This window comes from Vigna unguiculata, chromosome 9 (genome assembly GCF_037176805.1).
Source record: "Vigna unguiculata cultivar grain cowpea cultivar isolate G323 ecotype 2 chromosome 9, ASM3717680v1, whole genome shotgun sequence".
In the NCBI taxonomy this organism is placed as follows: Eukaryota; Viridiplantae; Streptophyta; class Magnoliopsida; order Fabales; family Fabaceae; genus Vigna; species Vigna unguiculata.
In genome coordinates this window covers 6,880,674-6,900,521 of record NC_140800.1, presented here as the reverse complement: position 1 = coordinate 6,900,521, position 19,848 = coordinate 6,880,674, and the positions used below count along the sequence as shown (strand labels likewise).

The 19,848-nt window shown below is 31.4% G+C and overlaps 1 protein-coding gene, 1 long non-coding RNA gene and 1 pseudogene across 3 annotated transcripts; 2 read left to right on the top strand and 1 right to left on the bottom strand.

Annotated features, from left to right (window-relative positions):
* The first annotated feature begins 1,624 nt into the window (after positions 1-1,624).
* Positions 1,625-2,817, top strand: LOC114162998 (uncharacterized). Its single transcript, XR_003599339.2, has 2 exons — positions 1,625-1,840; positions 2,203-2,817. It is a non-coding gene; the product is annotated as an uncharacterized LOC114162998 (long non-coding RNA).
* Positions 2,818-9,982: 7,165 nt separating this feature from the next.
* LOC114164134 (chaperone protein dnaJ 49 pseudogene) lies at positions 9,983-11,708 on the top strand (annotated as a pseudogene). The gene is made up of 2 exons (XR_014984329.1): positions 9,983-10,184; positions 10,369-11,708. The product of XR_014984329.1 is annotated as a chaperone protein dnaJ 49 pseudogene (transcript).
* A 2,490-nt stretch (positions 11,709-14,198) lies between these two features.
* LOC114162746 (uncharacterized) lies at positions 14,199-18,008 on the bottom strand. Its single transcript, XM_028046710.2, has 8 exons — positions 17,791-18,008; positions 17,581-17,693; positions 17,098-17,169; positions 15,782-15,817; positions 14,903-14,948; positions 14,724-14,811; positions 14,456-14,513; positions 14,199-14,369 (listed from the first exon to the last, which is right to left on the bottom strand). The coding sequence occupies exons 1-8, from the start codon at positions 17,867-17,869 to the stop codon at positions 14,319-14,321; spliced, it is 543 nt and encodes a 180-aa protein (XP_027902511.1). The 5' UTR covers positions 17,870-18,008; the 3' UTR covers positions 14,199-14,318.
* Positions 18,009-19,848: the final 1,840 nt, after the last annotated feature.

The following is a 19,848-nucleotide window of genomic DNA, read 5'->3' as shown; positions in this document are numbered from 1 at the left end:
GCATATATTTTCCTAGCTTTGAGAGGCTTTGTGTAGCTAGGCTTAAGAGGTGTTTCATAATCAAATAGTTACGAGGGACTTTGTGTGCTCATTGTAAGCCAAAAGTGATAGTAGTAATCAATTTATTTAGTAAAGTCCCTTACAAATTGTAAACAAGAACTTAACATAACTCAATTTGGGGATAAACTAGTATAAAGATTGCATTATTCGTGCTCTCTTTTATTACATGTTACATGACCTTTCAACTATCTCTTTAAAAAATGTTTTAGAAGAGTTATATGGATGTGATTTGTAAACCATCGATGACATTACATTTGAGATTAGTTCTTTGCAAAATTTGAGGAATAAATTGTGTACCGTATGGGCTGGTCGTGTGAGATTACTTTGAAGATCTCCAGACGCCTAAGTCATCGGTCATGTGAGATTACTTTGAGAAGATCTCCTAAGATGTGATCGGTCGTCGCTCAGACGTCTCGAGCGATCCTACCTAGTGGGGTCAAATGGATTGTCCATAGGATTCCATCCTAGTCCTTTATACATAATGTGCCAAGTCGTCTGGCTAGCCAGATCGAACACTAATAACATTTGTCACCTAATCATCTAATTAACGTTAACATGTCAATAATAAAAGCGATTTGGCCGTAATTAGGTCAACCCTAATCACAGACCCATGGAGGAAATTATAAATACAAGTAGTCAAGTGTATGGTATTTGGAAATTTTGTCTTGCATTAATTACAATATTTATTACTTTGATTTATTGGGTTGACTTTAGTATCAAAATACTTTTAGCAGGTACCACCTGACCCACTGATGAACAAGAATCGAATGGACAATAACAATTAAGAATTGAGGAATTTCAAAATTGTTTAAATAGATGTTTGACTATTACGATCAAAATAAATTAATTACACATATCAAAAATCACTACGCCTCTAAAGTCAAAATGTCAAGCAATTTAGGATTGTGGTGAAATGTATTAATGTTAAATATAATTGGACTTGTAGAACAGAAAATAATGAAGTTAGAAGGTGTCAAAGCCTACATTTACTCATTGATTTCATCTCACTTATTAAAATTTGATATCAATCATTATTAATAAACGATATTTTATTTTAAAATTTATTTTACAAGATACCAATTAATATTAATTTACATTATATTATGTGATTTATTATTTTAATAACTTTGAATTTTAATAGGTTATTTACGAAAAGTATATTTTTTTAATAATCACTATTTAGCTATTAAAATTATCAAATTTCTAAAAATAAGTGATGATATTTTGATAAAGAAAAAGACATCTACTCTAGAAACTTAAAACAACTATATTTCAATATATTTCTTAATTTAAAATGAAAATTGTTAATTAGATGTTTCTTTTTAGGGTGTCGAACTCTTATTTTTGTCCTTTGATGTTATGCTGGATGATTCACTATTAGAATTCACGGAACTATTCTGAATATGTACAGAAAATATGTATACTTTTACTTTAGTATTTTGATCACAGAAGAAGTTTATTTAAGAAAAAACAATTATATATCTTTGATCTTTACGAAAGAAATTTTCGCGATATATAAATACCGTGTGTTGAGAGAAACGAAGTATATATGGAGAAGGGGAACCGGTACTTTGACACGCCAACCTAATTTGATATTCATTTGACACGTGTCAAATGTATGTTTCTGGGTCTCACGGCAGCGAGGGAAATGGGGACAATTTTGTAACTACATTTTCACACTTTTTCAATTTGAATTTGTGACACCCTTTCAGTTCCGACTTGGTTCTTCGTGGGTGTGGCCATTTCGTTTGCTCTGCTTTAATCGCTTTGCACTTTTTAGGTACGTTTTGCCCTCTTCCCTGCTCATTTGATGGTTTAAATGTGTGCTTCATTCTCCGGCCACCACCGGACCCGAATCCGCCGTCATTTTCGGCGCCGTTGGTGAAATTGCCGCGGCGGCGGCGGTTGGAGGGAAGCAGGCTTTGAAGAGATACTTATCAATCTAGCGAAGGATTAGGTCAAGAGAGTAGAATGGGGATGGTAGCACAAATTACAGGAATACTTTGAAGTTATTTGTCTTTTTATTACATTTTTGTTGTTGTGGCTCATTGAAAAATATATTGCCTTGATTTTTTTTGGAGAATGGTTGATGAAAAAGAGCGTTGAGGATTGTTCACTCCCTTGGTTACCCTAATTTTTCAGGTGCAAAGTTCAGGTACGAGAGTTATCTCGACGATGGATGGGAACAAGGAAAACGGCGATCGTTGACGCGCGTTGAAGTTCGTGACGAAGGCGATCCCCGTCGACGATCTACTGAAAGATAGAACATCTTCAGCGCCCTAGTGGAGCTGTACTCATTTCACTTCAAGTTGAAGAGAGAATACTTTGATCCAATTCTTGAGAGTTGACAAATACACCTTTCTGGCTCGTATTTACATCTCTCACTGGTTTCTTGACCTGTACGCTAACAATCGTGATGCTTGTATGAGAATTCCTCTTGCCGGATCACTCGATTATTACCAAAACAAGATTGCTCATCAGTCTACCACTTATGACAATTATCTGGTATTACTTTTGAACTCAATGAAACCAACTAAACTGTTTGGTATTCTAAATGATTCATTTTATGTACCGTATCTTCACAATGCTCCTAAATGGACTTCCACTGATAATAGGTTGATGATAGAATTACTCGCACTTTCGTTGCGAATATGTATACCATCGTTGACTATATCTACTACTGTCGTGTAATATGACAATCAGACATTAATCCGCGCATAAGATTTTAATTTACATTCATTAGTTGTGTGGTCTAAACCTTTGTTAGAACAATTTCAATTACTAATGCATTTTATCTATTTCAGTTTCTATGAATGGTTTATTGCTTTAATAGTAAATGTTCAAGTGAGGTACCGTTTCAGAGAACGACAACAATTACAAATACTAATTCTCAATCTCTTTTACTCTTACTATATTGTATCAATTGTTTTTACTCTTACCAGCGTGATTTGGAAGCATTCATAATGTGCGGGGTCGTGTTTGCTTGGTGCTGGGTCGACACTCATATAACTTGTTCTCATTAGAGCTGAGCAGCGGTCAAGGTTGGGCCAGATTTGGGCCGACAAGCTAGTCAAACATGATTTGAATTTAACACATAAAAGGGGGCTTCTCCCTGCACCTCCAATAATTTCTCCTGTACTCCCAAAACCTACTTTAATTCCATCTTTGCCCATGGTTAAAAACTGAGTTAATGTTTTTTACCGCAGTGCACCCCCAAAATTTCGTGCCTCACCGTACTGCACCCCCAAAAGCAGATTCTCTGCACCCCTGCACATGGAATCTCTTTGACCTTTATTTTATGCACTCTATGCACTCTCTCCGCAGCACTCTCTGCACCCCCTCCACACACTCTTCATCCCCTTCTCCCCTTCTCCCTCTTTCTCCCTTTTCTCCCACACAGCAACACCCACCTTCTCCCTCTTCTCCCTCTTCTCCCTCTTCTCCCACACAACAACACTCACGCCATCCTTTTCTCTTCTCCACACACCATTGTTCTCCCCAGCGTCGTCGGCAAGCGCGTTTCTTCTCTTCTCGTCGGTTCTCCATTTTTCACGGTACGTGTGTATTTTGATTTTAATTGATTTTAGTTGTAGCTTTGAATGCTGTTGTTTTGTCTTAAACCTGCTTCGGAAATAATGTGGAAGGTGGGTTGTGTTGATGTCTGTGTATTTGAGAGAGGGTTTTCGAGTTTTTTTTTTATTTAGGAAACGGATTATGGAATCCGTTTCCCATGCTTTTTGTTTTTTTTTTCTAAACGGATTGTGAAATCCGTTTGGGTTATTTTTTTTTTAGGAAACGGATTTTGTAATTCGTTTCCTTTTTATTTATTTTTTTCAAAAACGGATTGTGAAATCCGTTTGGTAACTTTTTTTGTTTTTTTTTCTAAACGGATTGTGGAATCCGTTTGGGTAATTTTTTACGACCTCTTCATCGTTGACCTATCAGATTACTATTTGCATCCTTTTTCTACACTTTTCATATTTTATATCTTTTGAAAAATTAAATAACTATTAATTTAAAGAATGTTAATAAATATTGAGGTTAAAAGAAATTAAGAATTTGGTAGAAAAAAAATAAGAAAAAAAATGCATTAATTATAGTTAGTAAGAAAAAAATGTAAAAAAGAAAAGTAAGAAAAAAAAATCAAGTAACAATTTCTTTCTACGTAGTGTTCTTTCTCTGCAGTGGCAACGAGACATATAAGCTTATTATGTATTTGTGAGGTGGTGTATTTAGTAATCACGGATGCATAAAGCAAAAGGATTTTTTTTTAGGAAACGGATTTTGGAATCCGTTTCCTTTTTAATTTTTCTTTTCAAAAACAGATTGTGAAATCCGTTTGGTAACTTCTTTTTTTTTTGGAAACGGATTGTGGAATCTGTTTCGTGTTTATGAAACGGATTACAGAATCCGTTTCATACACTGTGAAACGGATTCCGTAATCTGTTTCATAAAAAAATTTGCAAATTTTTTTATGAAACGAATTACGGAATCCGTTTCACAGTGTTATGAAACGGATTCTGTAATCCGTTTCCCATAAATTTTGATTTTTTTGGAGAAACGGCTTTTGTATTCCGTTTGGTAAAAGTTTGAAACGCGTTATATAGTTTATGAAACGAAAAACAAATTCCGTTTCACTTCACAAGCAAACAGAAAAAAACTTTAGCTAGCACAAGCAAACAGAAAAATACGTTAGCTTCACAAGCACTGGACAAGAAACGAAACGCAACACGAGCACAAAATAGTTGGGGGTGTAGGAGGTTGGTGACGCAGTAAATGAAATTTACTGCGTCCTAACGACTTTCACCCACTCTGATAAATAAGGGTATAAGAGTCTTTTTTGGGGTACAGAAGAAGTGTTGGAGGTGTAGGGAGAAGACCCCCACATAAAATATAAATTCGACGAGGCTTCTTCCTGCACCTCCAAATTTTTTCTGTACCTCCAAAAATTATAGTTTTGACAGTAATAAAATTTTTATCTATCTCGGTGGTTGAAAGAGTTAAAACGCAAAAAAAAAACAAAAAAAAATAATGAAACGGATGTCGAGATCTGTTTCAGGAAAAATGAGAAATGAATTTTGACATCTGTTTCACAAAAGAAAAAAAATGAAACAAATATCGAGATCCGTTTCAGAAAAATGTGAAACGGATCTCGACATCCGTTTCACAAAAAAAAAATTAAAAAAAAATAATGAAATGGATGTCGAGATCTGTTTCAGAAAAATGTAAAACAGGTCTCGACATTCGTTTCACAAAAAAAATAATGAAACGAATGTCAAAATCCGTTTCACATTTTTCTTTCCACCATTAGAGTCAAAACTGTAATTTTTGGAGGTACAAAAAAATGTTTGGGGTGCAGGGAGAAACCCCCAATTCGACCATTTAATAATTCAGGTTAGTCGGATTCGAGTAACTTTGAATACGATTAACAATGGATGGATAATAGGTTATCTGAAGGTTTTATACTCATATAAGATCTCTTTCATCAGGATGCCTCTTCTACTAGCTCCTCCTCTGTATTGCTTAAGACGTCCTCCACATGCATCGTCGAACAAATCTGATGGCCACAACCACTACGAGCAGATTTATAGGAATCCTTTATTGGTACCTCTTCCGTGCCGCGTGCGTCGTTGAATAGATCCAATGGCCACAACCATCGTGAACATGTAATAGATCCACCATAGTCATAGTAGATCGAGTAGTTATTGTTGTCGACGCTCTCCTCCACTGCTCGCTTGTTGTCTCATTTACCCTTCCATCTTTGAGGTTTTCAAACACAACATTGAAGAGGTTGATCTGAGGAACAACGACTCTATGGACGTAAAGTGTATGGCATATTTGGGAGCCTTTCTTCACTTGCACTACTTGAACCTCGCGCACCCTAACCTAGGCCAGTTGACGCAGAGGTGGGGCGATGGTCTTGGCTAGTGTTATTTTGTCTCGTGTGGAAGAAGAAAATCAAATAAGAAGGGAATCAATGCCTCTGCTGAAGTTATAGTGTTGTGCGATGAAAAGGATGGATGAAAAGACCTATGCACATTGAAGAATATCAAATGAGACAAGTATTTGTAAATTTTAATTTAACTTCTGAGTCTGACCATCAAAATTCGTCTGTACCCGTATTTTATATTTAATATAATCGAAATTTGATTGAAACCGATTCACTAATTTGACTTTTTGAGTTTTCCAGTTTTTGACAAATGCAAATATTGAGGTCGCTCAACGAGACCCTCAACCTTAAGCTGAAGATTTCTAACGAATTATCCAATCAAGTATCAACATTAGAGATGACAAAATGGGACTAGCCTGACGGGCCATTCGCCAACCCAAGAAAAAAAAACAGGTTAGGTCGGCCATTTCAACCTACCAATCCAAAATAGCCCAACCCGTAAAATCTGTCAACCTATAGAGCAGTCTGTGAGTTAAACTAAGCTAACCCACAACCCGCTCTTAAGAAAAAACTCATGTGTTGCATATTGGACATGTGTAGAGTATGAGATTGAATTAGGTTTGTTAACTAAATAAAGACAAAACCCACACATACACAAAGGCAAACCACAGTGAGAAACTGTGAGCCACCACTAGTGCGTACACGGTTCCCACAACGAGCAGCAACGACCACTACTGCGAGCAGCAACCACCACTATGATACAATGGAACACGATGGAGAGCAAGATGGGGAGATGAGGCGCACAATGACGACAACCATCACCTCGATGCAAGGGAGAACAAGATGGTGAGATGTGACGCACAACAAAAGTAACCACCATACTTCCCTTCCATCAACCTTCATTCCTTCCCATTTCGAGAACCATTATTTCCTTCCCTCCTACTTCACATGACATTTCTCCCACTTCAAATGACTTCGATGACGCTTCTCGTTCTCTCTAATGACCATGGACTTGCTTCAACTTCCACAACATACAAATGGTGGTTGATTTCTAGTTATGATATATTTTTGGATTAGGGTTTTTGTAGATTGAGATTTTTTGAATTGGGTTTTTACATATTGGGAATTTTGTAGATCGGGATTTTTTGGATTGAGATTTTTATGGATTGAGGTTTGTTTGGATTAAGATTTTAGGATTTTTGTGGTGTTCGTTTCCTTTCTCCTTTGATGTTGTGTTTATTTTGCTTCTCACCCTCTCTCTTTTAAAAACTCTTATATCTTTATATTTAAATGTTGGTATAATTAATCGTATAGTACCGAGTTTGGGGCTAATGTGTCAAATAGGTACCCGATTTTAAAAAAGTGTTAATTGCATCCCAACTTTTGAAAATTGCTTCAATTAGGTCCCTTTCAGACATAGTTGACTAACGCGGTTAGTCAACGTGTCACTTGTCAATCTGTGATTTTTTTGATCTGAAATAATAAATTTGGTCTGAAATTGAGAGAAACATTATAAATATCAGTACTTAATTTTGTAAAAATATTTATATTTAATTAATTTTAATCTTATAAAAAATGGATTACAAAAATATTTTAATTATTAAAAAAAAATTGGGACAAAATTGAATCAGATATACATATTTAGGTACTAAATTAAAACAAAAAGACATATATGAGGACTAAATCGAAATCAACATAATGACATCTGATAGTGATACTGACACGTGGCATTACAATGCCACGTGGCACTAACAATGCCACGTGGCACACACAGGGACTTGACACGTGACATTTTTTTTATTTTTAAAAAAAAAGTTAAAAAAATTTTAAAAATTAAAAAAAAAATTATTTAAAAAAAAAATAAAAAAAACCCTCAGATTAACACGTGGCACGTTGACTAACAGTGTTAGTCAACTTTGTCTGAAAGGAACCTAATTGAAACAATTTTTAAAAGTTGGGATGCAATTGACACTTTTTAAAACCGGGTACCTATTTGACACACTAACCCCAAACTGACTACTATACGAGTAATTAAACCTTAAATGTTTCATTTTTTAATATTGTTTGATTTATTTTTAATTCAAATACTTTTATACTATCATATTAATGTTTAATACTTTAATAAATATACAATAGAATTTTCTATTTCAAATAAAAATTCATTATAAATATAAATTGTTTTTTATTTTATTTTTTAATATTTAAAATTGAATTTTCCAATCGTACTCTCTATTTTATACATATAATAGCCATGTTAAACTTTTATTAACGAAACTTATAACACAAATTATTTATTATTTGCTTAAACCATTCATGAATAAGCAACAAAATTATCAATTTAAATCTGAAAGAATTTTATATTTCTAATACATTATAATATAATAAAACAATTTCTTTATTTTTCTCACTTATTAAAATTCTTTATCTGATACACCACACCGATTAATACTAATTTATATTATATTATGTGATTTATTATTTTTATAAATTTTAATTTTAATAGGTTATTTACAAAAAAGATATAATTTTTTAATAATCATTATTTAGTTTTTATTAATTATCAAAATTCTAAAACAAGTGACGACATTTTGTTAAAAAGAAAAGAGAGAAAAAACATCAACTTACCAACTTGAAATTACAATATTCCATTATATTTCTTAATTTAAAATGAATTGTTAATTAGTAGTTTCGTTTCAGAGTGCGAACTCTTATTTTTGTTTTTGGATGATTCATCGTTACAATTCATGGAATTCTGAATATGTAAAGAAAACAGGTGTACTTGTGTAGTTAATAATTTGCTTTAGTATTTTGATTATATAAGAAGTTCATTTTAGAATATTATATATATATATATATATATATATATATATATATATATATATATATATATATATATATATATATATATATATATATTATCTTTTTATGGAAAGAAATGTGATATCTTTTTATCTTTTTATTTAACGTGTTGAGAGAAGCGAAGTATATATTAAAAAAAATATTTTATTTACCTTATTCTTAGTTGCAAACTTATATCTTTATATTTGAATGTTTCATCTCTAAATATTATTTCATTTATGTTTAATTTAAATTCTTTTATATTATCATATCAATCTATAATACTTTAAATATACAATAAAATTTTATATGTCAAATAAAATTTAATTATAAATATAAACTGTTGTTTATTTTATTTTTCAATATTTAAAATAAAATTTTTCAATCATACTCTATTTTATCCATGCTAAATAAACTTTTATTAACAAAACTTACAAAAAATTATTTATTATATACTCAAACCAATAATCAACAAAATTATCATTTTAAATATAAAATAATTTTATATTTCTAATACATTGTAAAATAATAATTTTATTTTTTTATTTTTTTAATAACATTTGTATTGTTTAAACCATTTTAATAAATTTGAAAACAAAAATATATCCAAATTAAAAAAATAATTTTGCATGTTTCTAAAGAATATCCTTATTCCTTAAAATTTGATATCAACCATTATTAATAAAGATATCTTAGTTTAAACTTTATTTTACAGCGGACCAATTGATATTACATTAGTAATAAAGATATCTTAGTTTAAACTTTATTTTACAGCGGACCGATTGATATTACATTATATTGTGTGATTTATTATTTTAATAGGTTATTTACAAAAAATAAATATAATTTTTCAATAACCTTTATTTAGTTTTTATTAGTTATCAAATTTCTAAAATAAGTGATGATATTTTGGTAAAAAAGAAAAATAACATCTCTTCTAACCACTTAGAATAACAATATTTTAATATATTTCTTAATTTAAAATGAATTATTAATTAGATGTTTCCTTTTAGGGTTTCGAACTCTTTTGTTTTTTATGTTATGTTGGACGATTCATTATTAGAATTCACGGATTTCTGAATATGCAAAGAAAATAGGTATACTTATATAGTTAATAATTTACTTTAGTATTTTGATTATAGAAGAATTTTATTTTAGAAAAAAATATTATATATATCTTTTATCTTTTTATTTTTATAGAATACGCGTGTTGAGAGAGGCGAAGTATATATGTAGAAGAAGAGAAAGATCAAAGAGTTGCTCCATTAATTTCCAATCGTGGGGCAGTGATAAACTGAGTAACAATCTCAATTCTATCTCCAAATGAAACCCTAATCGACTCGTTTTTCCGATCTCGATAGCGCAATTCTTCTACGCTCGTCTTCGCTCTTCAACTGTAAGTTCACTTTCCCCATTTTCTTCACTCCCTCTCGATCCACCAATCACCTTCATGCATCTCTTCAATTTCTCATTTCAATTCGTAATTTTCTGTTCTTCTTTCTATTTTCCCCCAAAATTAATCTCAAATCTCACATATAAATCTCGAATTGTTCACTCCCTCGGTTACCCTAATTTTTCAGGTGCAAAGATCCGGCACGAGCGTTACCTCGACGATGGATGGGAACAAGGACGACGCGTTGAAATGTTTGAGAATCGGTAAAGAGGCGTTAGAAAACGGCGATCGTTCACGCGCGTTGAAGTTCGTGACGAAGGCGCGCCGCCTCGACCCCACGCTCCCCGTCGACGATCTACTGTCCACGATAGAGGCGGACGCAGGGGATAAGTCTCCTGCCAAAGAGGCAGCGGCGGAACGTACCGTGCCCCCCGATCAGCCTTCTCTCCGGCGAAGGGCGGCCGCTACCTCGGCGGCCACGGCGGGGTCGTCCTCGTCCTCTTCGGCCACGTATACCGAAGAGCAAGTTTCAATTATCAGAGAAATTAAGAGGAAGAAAAACTTTTATGAGATATTGGGATTAGAGAAAAGTTGCACTGTTGAGGATGTGAGGAAATCTTATAGGAAACTGTCCCTTAAGGTTCATCCGGACAAGAACAAAGCCCCTGGCGCTGAGGAAGCATTCAAGGCTGTGTCAAAGGCGTTTCAGTGCCTTAGCAATGAAGAGAGTAGGAGAAAGTATGATGTTTCCGGTGAAGATGAATCGATTTACGAGCAACGTGCCGCGAGGCCAGCTGCTAGGGGTTATAATGGTTACTATGAGGCTGATGTTGATGCTGAGGAGATATTTAGGAACTTCTTCTTTGGAGGAATGGCCCCTGCAGCCAATTTTGGAGGATTCAGTTTTGGACCAGCTGGTTTCAACGGCTTCAATGCTCATAGGCCTGCTGAACACGCTTCTGGTGGGTTTAATGTTCGTGCTTTAATTCAGTTGCTGCCGGTGCTACTGATTTTGCTACTAAACTTTTTGCCTTCGTCGGATCCCTTGTACTCGCTGTCGAAGAGCTATCCTTATGAGCATCGTTTAACTACACCAAAGGGTGTTAACTATTATGTCAAGTCTACAAAGTTTGTTCAGGAGTATCCGCCTGAGAGCGAAGAACGAGCAACTCTTGAAGAAAGGGTGGAGAGGGATTACTTTAGCGTTCTTCGGCAGAATTGTCATTTCGAGTTGCAGCGCCGCCAATGGGGGTATATCCGGGAAACACCGCACTGCGATATGCTGCGGAAGTTTGAGTCGGTGAATTGATAAGTGGAATCATAATCCTTATTTTAATTATTGTCTTACCTTTTGATGTAGATGCAACAGCTATTTTACTTGTTTGTGATATTATAGAATGTACAATTTATTTTTTTCACTTTGATATTAGTGAAGCAAGTTCACAATAAGCCAGCTTCTTTGTTGGAATTGTTCTCTCAAATTTCATCAACTATCTCCCTAATGAATTTTTTGTTTACTTGCTGAAATCATTGGCTCAATTTTGTACTTACGTTTGTCTTTTGATTGGAGTGTATTCCATGCTAAGTGGTACGCTGAGTGGCAGAGTAAATCTGTAAGTATTAATTTGCTATAATTCCTTGATTATTCGGTTGATTTTATTGCTACTAGGTGACAACTTTTACATATTACGTTAATGCTTTAGCTTAATATAGTAGGATGAATGGGAGAAGATAATGGGCGAACAATAGATAAGCATATGACTGGAGATGGCAAAAAGAGGAAGCAAAGATCGAGAGGGATTAGTTTAACGCTTCCATGATTTTACATCATCATCAAAAGGAAATAGTGTTTAGAGGGTGCTAAACGCTTGCTGAAGCAGAATTATGTGGAGTTATTGATGTCATTAATGAACATACACGATGGAAGTGTATACTCTGAAGCATGATTTTTGGACACAAACACTCAATTAAAAATGATCTTTTATTGTCATGCCTTATCACTTGATCACGTTCAATTTCACTTCTTTTAATTCCTTGATACTTGATAAGCGGAAGCTCTTTGATTGAGGTAGTAGTGGAGGCATAGTTGGGTGGCTAAAAAGATTTGACAAATGAGAGTCGAAGGTCTATGGCCATCAGGAACCATCTATGATATGATCTATTATAGCTTATCTATCATCATGGATATTAAATTTCACGTTTCTTAGGGACTTGGTTTTCACCTTTGTTAGGGTCTGCATGATTGAGGAGAGCCAGAACTAGGACTAGCAAAGTTTATTAATGTAGTGTCTTTTTTCATTGGATTATGTTAGTCCGTCTCCTTTTCAAATTCATCAGGGTCAGAAGATAATAGCCATTTTTTGTTTGGTAGTGTGTCAACTTATGGCCAACTTATTTTGATGGCGGTTTGGCTTGCCACTTTTGACTTCACATTTGATGAAGAATGTCGTGTGTTTGTAATGTGTCCTGAGTTGTGACATAAGTACTTAACAAGAGGCATAAACTGTGGGGTCATCAGGGTGCTCTCTCTCTCTCTCGACATTTTTCCAAGGATCAAAGTCTTATTACAACCTTAAGTATATCAATCGAGAGCACCCTGCATGGTACAGGTGACTCAGCACATATTAAATTATACCTGATTTCTTATGTTTATTGGAAATTATTTCAGTGAGTTTTAATTCCTGTCTTCTTCTTTATAACTAAAACTAATATTTAGATAATTGGCCAAATGGCTTGTCAAGAGCCTATGCATTATTATTTCATATTGACGTAGATTTGGTTTGATTCTAGATAAAATATAATTTTTAAAATGAATAAACTTACGGCTCATCATTTGTTTTAAAAGCTAAAAGTTAAAGAATTATAAATTAGAATTAAGTTATATAAGTTAAAAATTAAAAAAAATATAGAAATTATACCGTGTTTATACTAATTAGTTTATGTATGTCTTGGATAAATAAGTTAATATATAGTTTTTTCTTGTAAATGTTTTTAGGAAGAAGTTTGTTTTAATATTTTAATGCAAAAACCTGAATTAAAAGGCTTGATAATCATGCCAACTATTATAATGTTTTTTTAAAGAATTTATAAGAGTGTATTTAATGTATCTTTAGACAGATTTTAAAATAATGTTTTGAATCAACGAGTAAAAAGATTTCCAACAACTCTTTTCTCGATTTCATAAAAAGAAAAAATCTTCTAAGTTGATGAAAGATAATGATCAAGAGTTGTCAAAGTGTTGCAAAATTTATTATCCAAAGCTTTAAGTATTCCAAGTTTCAACCTTATATTTGTTTAAAGACATGAAAGCGTTAAAATCTTTTATTTGTTTAAAAACATGTTACTATCTGATATTTTTTTGAAGATATGTTATTCCGAGTAAAGCCTTACGATCTTTTAGATCACTTTCTATCTTTATAACGCTCAGTCAGGAAGAGTTACGTTCTAAAGAATATTTTATTAAGAATTATTTTAAACAAAACTCAAGTTAAGTAGAAAAAGTTGGGGTGTACGAAGTCCAAATAAAAAATGATTTATGTATACTATTATAATAAATCATACTTATAATATTAATTTCCTTTTGAAATTAGTAAAAAAATTAGACATAATTCAAGATGGGATAAACTAACAAAAATCCAAGTATGTGCTGTTAATCTTATCAAACATTTGTGAGAATATTAATATTAAAGTTTGTTAAACATGAAGAAGTAATACTATTAATTTTCAAAACCTTTTCTTTTCTAACTTTTTATTAAATTATGCACATACACATTTTCCTTATCCAAATATTTATTACCCACAAGCTTTAATACGTTTTATACATGTACTACTTAACTTACTACTCATCTCTAGATAAATTTATAACCCACCCAAATTCATAGGTAAAACATTTTCTCTGTATACCTTCTTTTCCTACCAATGGTACTACGTTACCATAAGACTGCCACATACTACATTTTATTGCACTGTCATATTAAACCAAAGCAAGGAAGAGTATGTAACTTTGAGGTATGTATATATTTGAGAAAGAAAAAAGATTATGATATTCTTATATAAATTTATGCAATACTCTGTTACACTCTTCGTCTTTAAAAAAACTAAATTACTGTTCGTTTAAGCCATGTATCAAGAATTGCATCAGTCCTTCATTGTTAAAACTATCACTCCCAATGTCCCTATCAGTATATACTGCAAAAAAGAAAGTGATGATTGATGAATTAATATTAATATGCTAATATTGACACACTATTAAATTGTAGCCCCAAAGAACAAACCTTGAGAACAGGAATATCACTCATTATTATTGTACCCCAACCAAGATAAGGCAAGAACCTGCAAGTAATGAAGTTGTGGATAGATACTTAAGTGATGAAATCATGTTTGGTTTATACTTTGAACAATGATTTTGCAAATTTCTTTAAAGAAATGAATAACAAAGACTCCTGATTTGAAAACAAATATTTTTAAATTCTCTCAATTTAATCCAAAAATTCCAAAAGAGAAGCAACAGGTGAAGCTTAGTCCTAAGGTAAAAGGATTTACCCTACAGCTCTTCCTATAATATGGTGTTTTTGTAACCACTTCTGGCCAGTATTATACATAACCCTGTCATCTTCATCATTGTTGTCTCCTGAAATTTTGAAACCAAAAAAGCTAATTCACAAGAAATTGGAATATGACATGGACATATTATGTAGGCATCCATATCTGTTGTATTGTACCTTTTGTTAGGATATAAGTTTCTTCAGTATTTTTACGATCATGAACCTAAAATAATCAACAAATCGAGTGATATCTATCATAGTCATCAAATAATATTCAAATTCTAAACGTAGAAGAAGCCAATAAATCCATTTTGTAAAATGAAAAAATTCAGTAAAACAAATCAGGTAGCCTTTGATTCTAGAACTAGCATGGTTAGCATGTTAAGGTTTAGGGTTTGAGGTTTTCAAAAAAGAATATCCTAAACCCTAGACCCAAACCTTATCCTTTTTTCATATGCATTCCTTTGCGTTTTCGTTTTCGTTTATCTATATTCTACATTAGAATAAGGCAATTTCATAGTATATAAGTGAGTGCAAATCTCACTTTACAAACCGATTTTATAGGATTGAGTTAGGCTTAAAATGCACTTCTTAACATTGTATTAGAGTCAAGAGTTAGAACCTATCCTAGTAAGATTTGTTTGTTGGGTCTATCGTGTCACCCGCTATCAGACCACTATCAAACCATTCATTAATGTCTAATCTTCCGCTCGAGATATATATACCTCGAAGTGAGAGGGAGTGTTGGAATCCCACATCTACTAGAGATAAGAAGATTTCATAGCCACACCTTACAAACCGATTTTGTAGGATTGACTTAAGTCCACTTCTTAACATTATGCACAATATACTAAGATTATGACATGAACTTTCCATACTACAATAACTAACTGTTGCAGAGCAGGCACACAACAGCAAAGGAAAGATCATCACACATTAGTGTGTGCACAATCTCTACTTTCTTATTTAATGATACATGGTTTATGATTGGCTTACGTTGGGTGAACTAAATAGAACTTAAAATGCTGAGCAGAAGAAAAATAAAGTCATACAAACCTCAATTACACGGTGAACAATTGGAATGTCTTTTCCCTGCACAATGTGTAGCCATTTGTCATAAAAATGTATTGTTGCAGCCACATTAAGAATAAATAAATCTTTCAAGACTAGCATATATTGCAAGAACATAACTGATGGCCAAAGCTTGTCTTTCCTGGTTTATATATAACAAACACATATTTAAGTGTCAAAAAAAAAGAAGTCCACAAAAAAGTGAAGAACTTTTTTGTACCCTTCTGAGAACAAGATGATAAGGATCCCATCAATGTTGCAATGCATGAATGTTACTAGACTTGTTAAAAGGTCAGTCTTTGTTTGGTGTTGAAAAAACTGAAAGGATGAGTGAAGATGAAATGAATTTAAGTATGAAAAAAAAAACAGGAATATAATTTTAAAATTGACGGGAGTCATTGTGATATTTCTAACTCGTTTATACTTATCTGTATATCTTTCTTCCCATGTCTTCTTTATTTCTCTTCAACCAAATACTTCTAATTTCTATTTTATTTCTCAAATATTTATGCTCTACTAACTTATTTCCATTCAACCTATCTCTTATGTTTCTCTCTATCAGAGTATAAGAAAACTACATTTGCAGCGCTTAATATTAAGGAAAAGATAGACATGAAATGTCTTATTTCCAGAATAAGTTGACAAGTACAATATTGATAGTTTCATATACTCTCCATTAATGGGAACAGCATGAGATTTTGCTGAATAATTAAGTGTTGAGAAGAAAAGAGAGTTAAAGGGTTATACGCAAGAAAATAGCACGCTTTTGTTTGAACTTCTCTGTAAATCTTGTTAATTGTAGTTTCTAACTAGCAAAATAATGTCATTAATCTCTTGTAACACATTTTCAGTATCTAGAGAATGATTAAAATCTTAACATAAGATAAAGAATTAAACACTTCTTTATAAAAACTAAAATAATAAATAATAATATTTTAACAATACTAAAAGTATATTTGAGTTCAAATAAGTGGATTTTCACTAGCAGCTTCAACCTGACATTGGCTACTTGTGCAGTAATATTGAGAGTACTTTTCGGTTTTACGATTTTTCTATATCAATACGAATAATTAAAAAAAAAAAACAGTAATATTTTCATGGGACAAAAAACATGTTCTTGTCCAAGACAAATATAGTAGTGACAAAAGGCTGATGGTCAATGCCAAGAAATTAATAAAATAATTCTCAAAATCCAGAACCAGTACAGAACAAAGTAATAATAATAATAAAATAATAATAATAATAATAATAATAATAATAATAATAATAATAATAATGATGATGATGATGATGGTACATACATCTAAGCTGTAAACCACAATGTCTCCTGCACGAATGGGATCCTTGCTCATGTGCAAAAACAGAATGTCACCCTGTAAGAACCATTTAACCAGCATCACATAAGCTTGGGACAAAAGAAAATGCAAATGACCATTTACATTATTATCGGCAAACGTTGAAATAAACCAAAAATATCATTTTTCATCACTAACTCAAATTATAATTACATTCCTGTTTTCCCCCTCGTTACACTTGTACAATGGATTTTTTATTACCATCTGTGTTACGTATATAAATAAAATCATTTGTTTTTCATCATATTCCAAAACTCTTATAGTTGAATCTTGTAATGATTTTAATATTGAGAGTAAATGTAACACTTTCAAAATTTAAAGCGATAATATGCAAAGTAAAAAAAGTAAAAAAAATGTGTGTCAGTGTAATGTTCTTGAAAGAAAAAGAAGATTTATGCATAATCTGAGACTAGAGCGAGAGACACTTACTCGTTGGAAACCAGGTTCCATGCTTCCGGAAATAACAACGACGACCGGCGATTCGCTGCCGGTAACACAGCTTAACCCTTTCCATGTGACGAGCGCCGATGATACAACCAAACCTGAAATCGATTGCAAGAGCAATAGAAATTAACAACGATTAAGTAATTAATTTGCGTAGTGATTATGAAAGGAATTGGGGAAAGAGAAGCATGGTACCGAGAGTGATGATCTGGCTGAATACTTCTCTGAGTTGAATGGAATTGAAAGAGTGAAGAGTGTCTGCGACCCAACCCATTCTGTTCTACGTTTCGCTCTTGCATGTCCAAACTTAAATCCACACCGTTTAAGCATTGACTTTGCTTTCGTTGCTCTGAGCGCAGCACAATTCCAATTCAGACACATATACGTGGTTTCCCCAATGTCTATGCGACATGTGTTCCTTCTGTTTGAAAAAATGTCTCTGCTATTAAGGCATTTTTTTTGTTTGTATACTACCAAAGAAACAAAACAATAAGAAAGTGTGTCAATGAAAAATATAATTCACAACATAATATATATTTAAAAAAATAAAATAATAAATTTATAAATTATATGATATGATAAAAGAGATAAATAAATAAATATATAATAGGTGTAAAAAAAATTAAAAGTTGATTATTTCACTGTTTAAAAAAATAGTTAAATATGTTTTTAAGATAAAATTCGTTTATTTTTCAATAATTTATACACTTTAGTTTTAAATTTGAAGAATGAATATGCATTCTTCTTTTGATCCAACATTGTCAATGTTTTTTAAGTATTAAAATAATTTAAATTTACATTTGAGTCGAACGTATCAAACAAAATAAATAATTTAATTATCTAGAATATATAAAAGAATTTTATACAATTAAATTAAAAGAACTATATTTATTTATTTTTAAAGTATTTATTCAAATTATATAAAAATTTGTAACACAAAATTTGAATTTTATGTCAAAATTTAAAAATAAAAAATATACTTTACTGTTAAAAAATTACATGAAAATGATATAAATATTAAATATCATAGTCAAATATGTATAAAAATAACTATTTATGTGTAATCCTAACATATTATGGTTATGGTTATGCTTACTGTACAATTGGATAAGTACTTTTAACATCAAATATATTTCAATAGTAGTAAATTATTTTAGTGTTCAAAATAAAATAGAGAAACCGAGAAAAAAAGGGTTTTAGTTATTAATATGATTTTTCGGGTAAATTCAACAAAAAAATAAACCTGATAATTGTTGAGGTATATAATTAGTCCCATGGACTTGATTTGTAGGAATGAGCTAGAAAATAAGTCAGAATCCGGTCAAGTTCCTTATTAACTTTTCCAATTTTTTTCATTGAAATTAATTAGAAGATAATTTTAAAGAAAAAAACTTCCAAAACAATTAGATCAAGTTGATTAGTAATTACATACTTAATAGTTAATAATTATTAGAAAGTATTTTTAATAAGAATTAATTAGTTATGATTAGTGATTGTTAATATTTAATTTTATTTTATGAGTATTATTAAAAAAGGTATACAAAATACAATTATGATTAAGATTGATAATTATTAATTTTTTTTTTGCGACCGTAAAATTAATATAAAAGTTAATTACTTTAAAATGTGAAATTTAAAATGTTAATTTAAATAATTATATAACGAATTAAAATGCTAAAAGTATTCTTAGTTTAAATCATACTTATATTTTTTGAATATTAATAGTTAACATCAATAATATGTGTGAATATAAATTTAAATTAAACTCAATTACTAATTTCACTACTAAATTTAGTAAAACAATATTATAATTATTGATAACATATTTAATTGGTCTACATAAATTATTAAACTCTCAAATTTTAATTATTAATGTAAAAATATGATAATTCGTTCTCATTATTATTTTTTTTATAAAATTTATGAATATCATAAGTATGATCATTTTGAACCAGATAAAAAAATATATAATAAATTTTGGTGAAGTTTGTACAGAAGAGAAGTTTTCAATTTTTATTATGTTTTTGTCCTCTATTTGAAAAGTATGAATAATAGTAAAAATGTAATATATAAAATAAAAGGCAAATGTTAATTTTATTGATATTAGAATAAAATATAAATAAATATTATTTGAGGAAATATACATAAATGAAATAGTTTACAAGTTGAATAAACTTAAATATGGATGGGAATAAGATTTTACACTATATTTTTACAAGTTCTCTTTAACTTTATTGCAATCTGGTTCACACG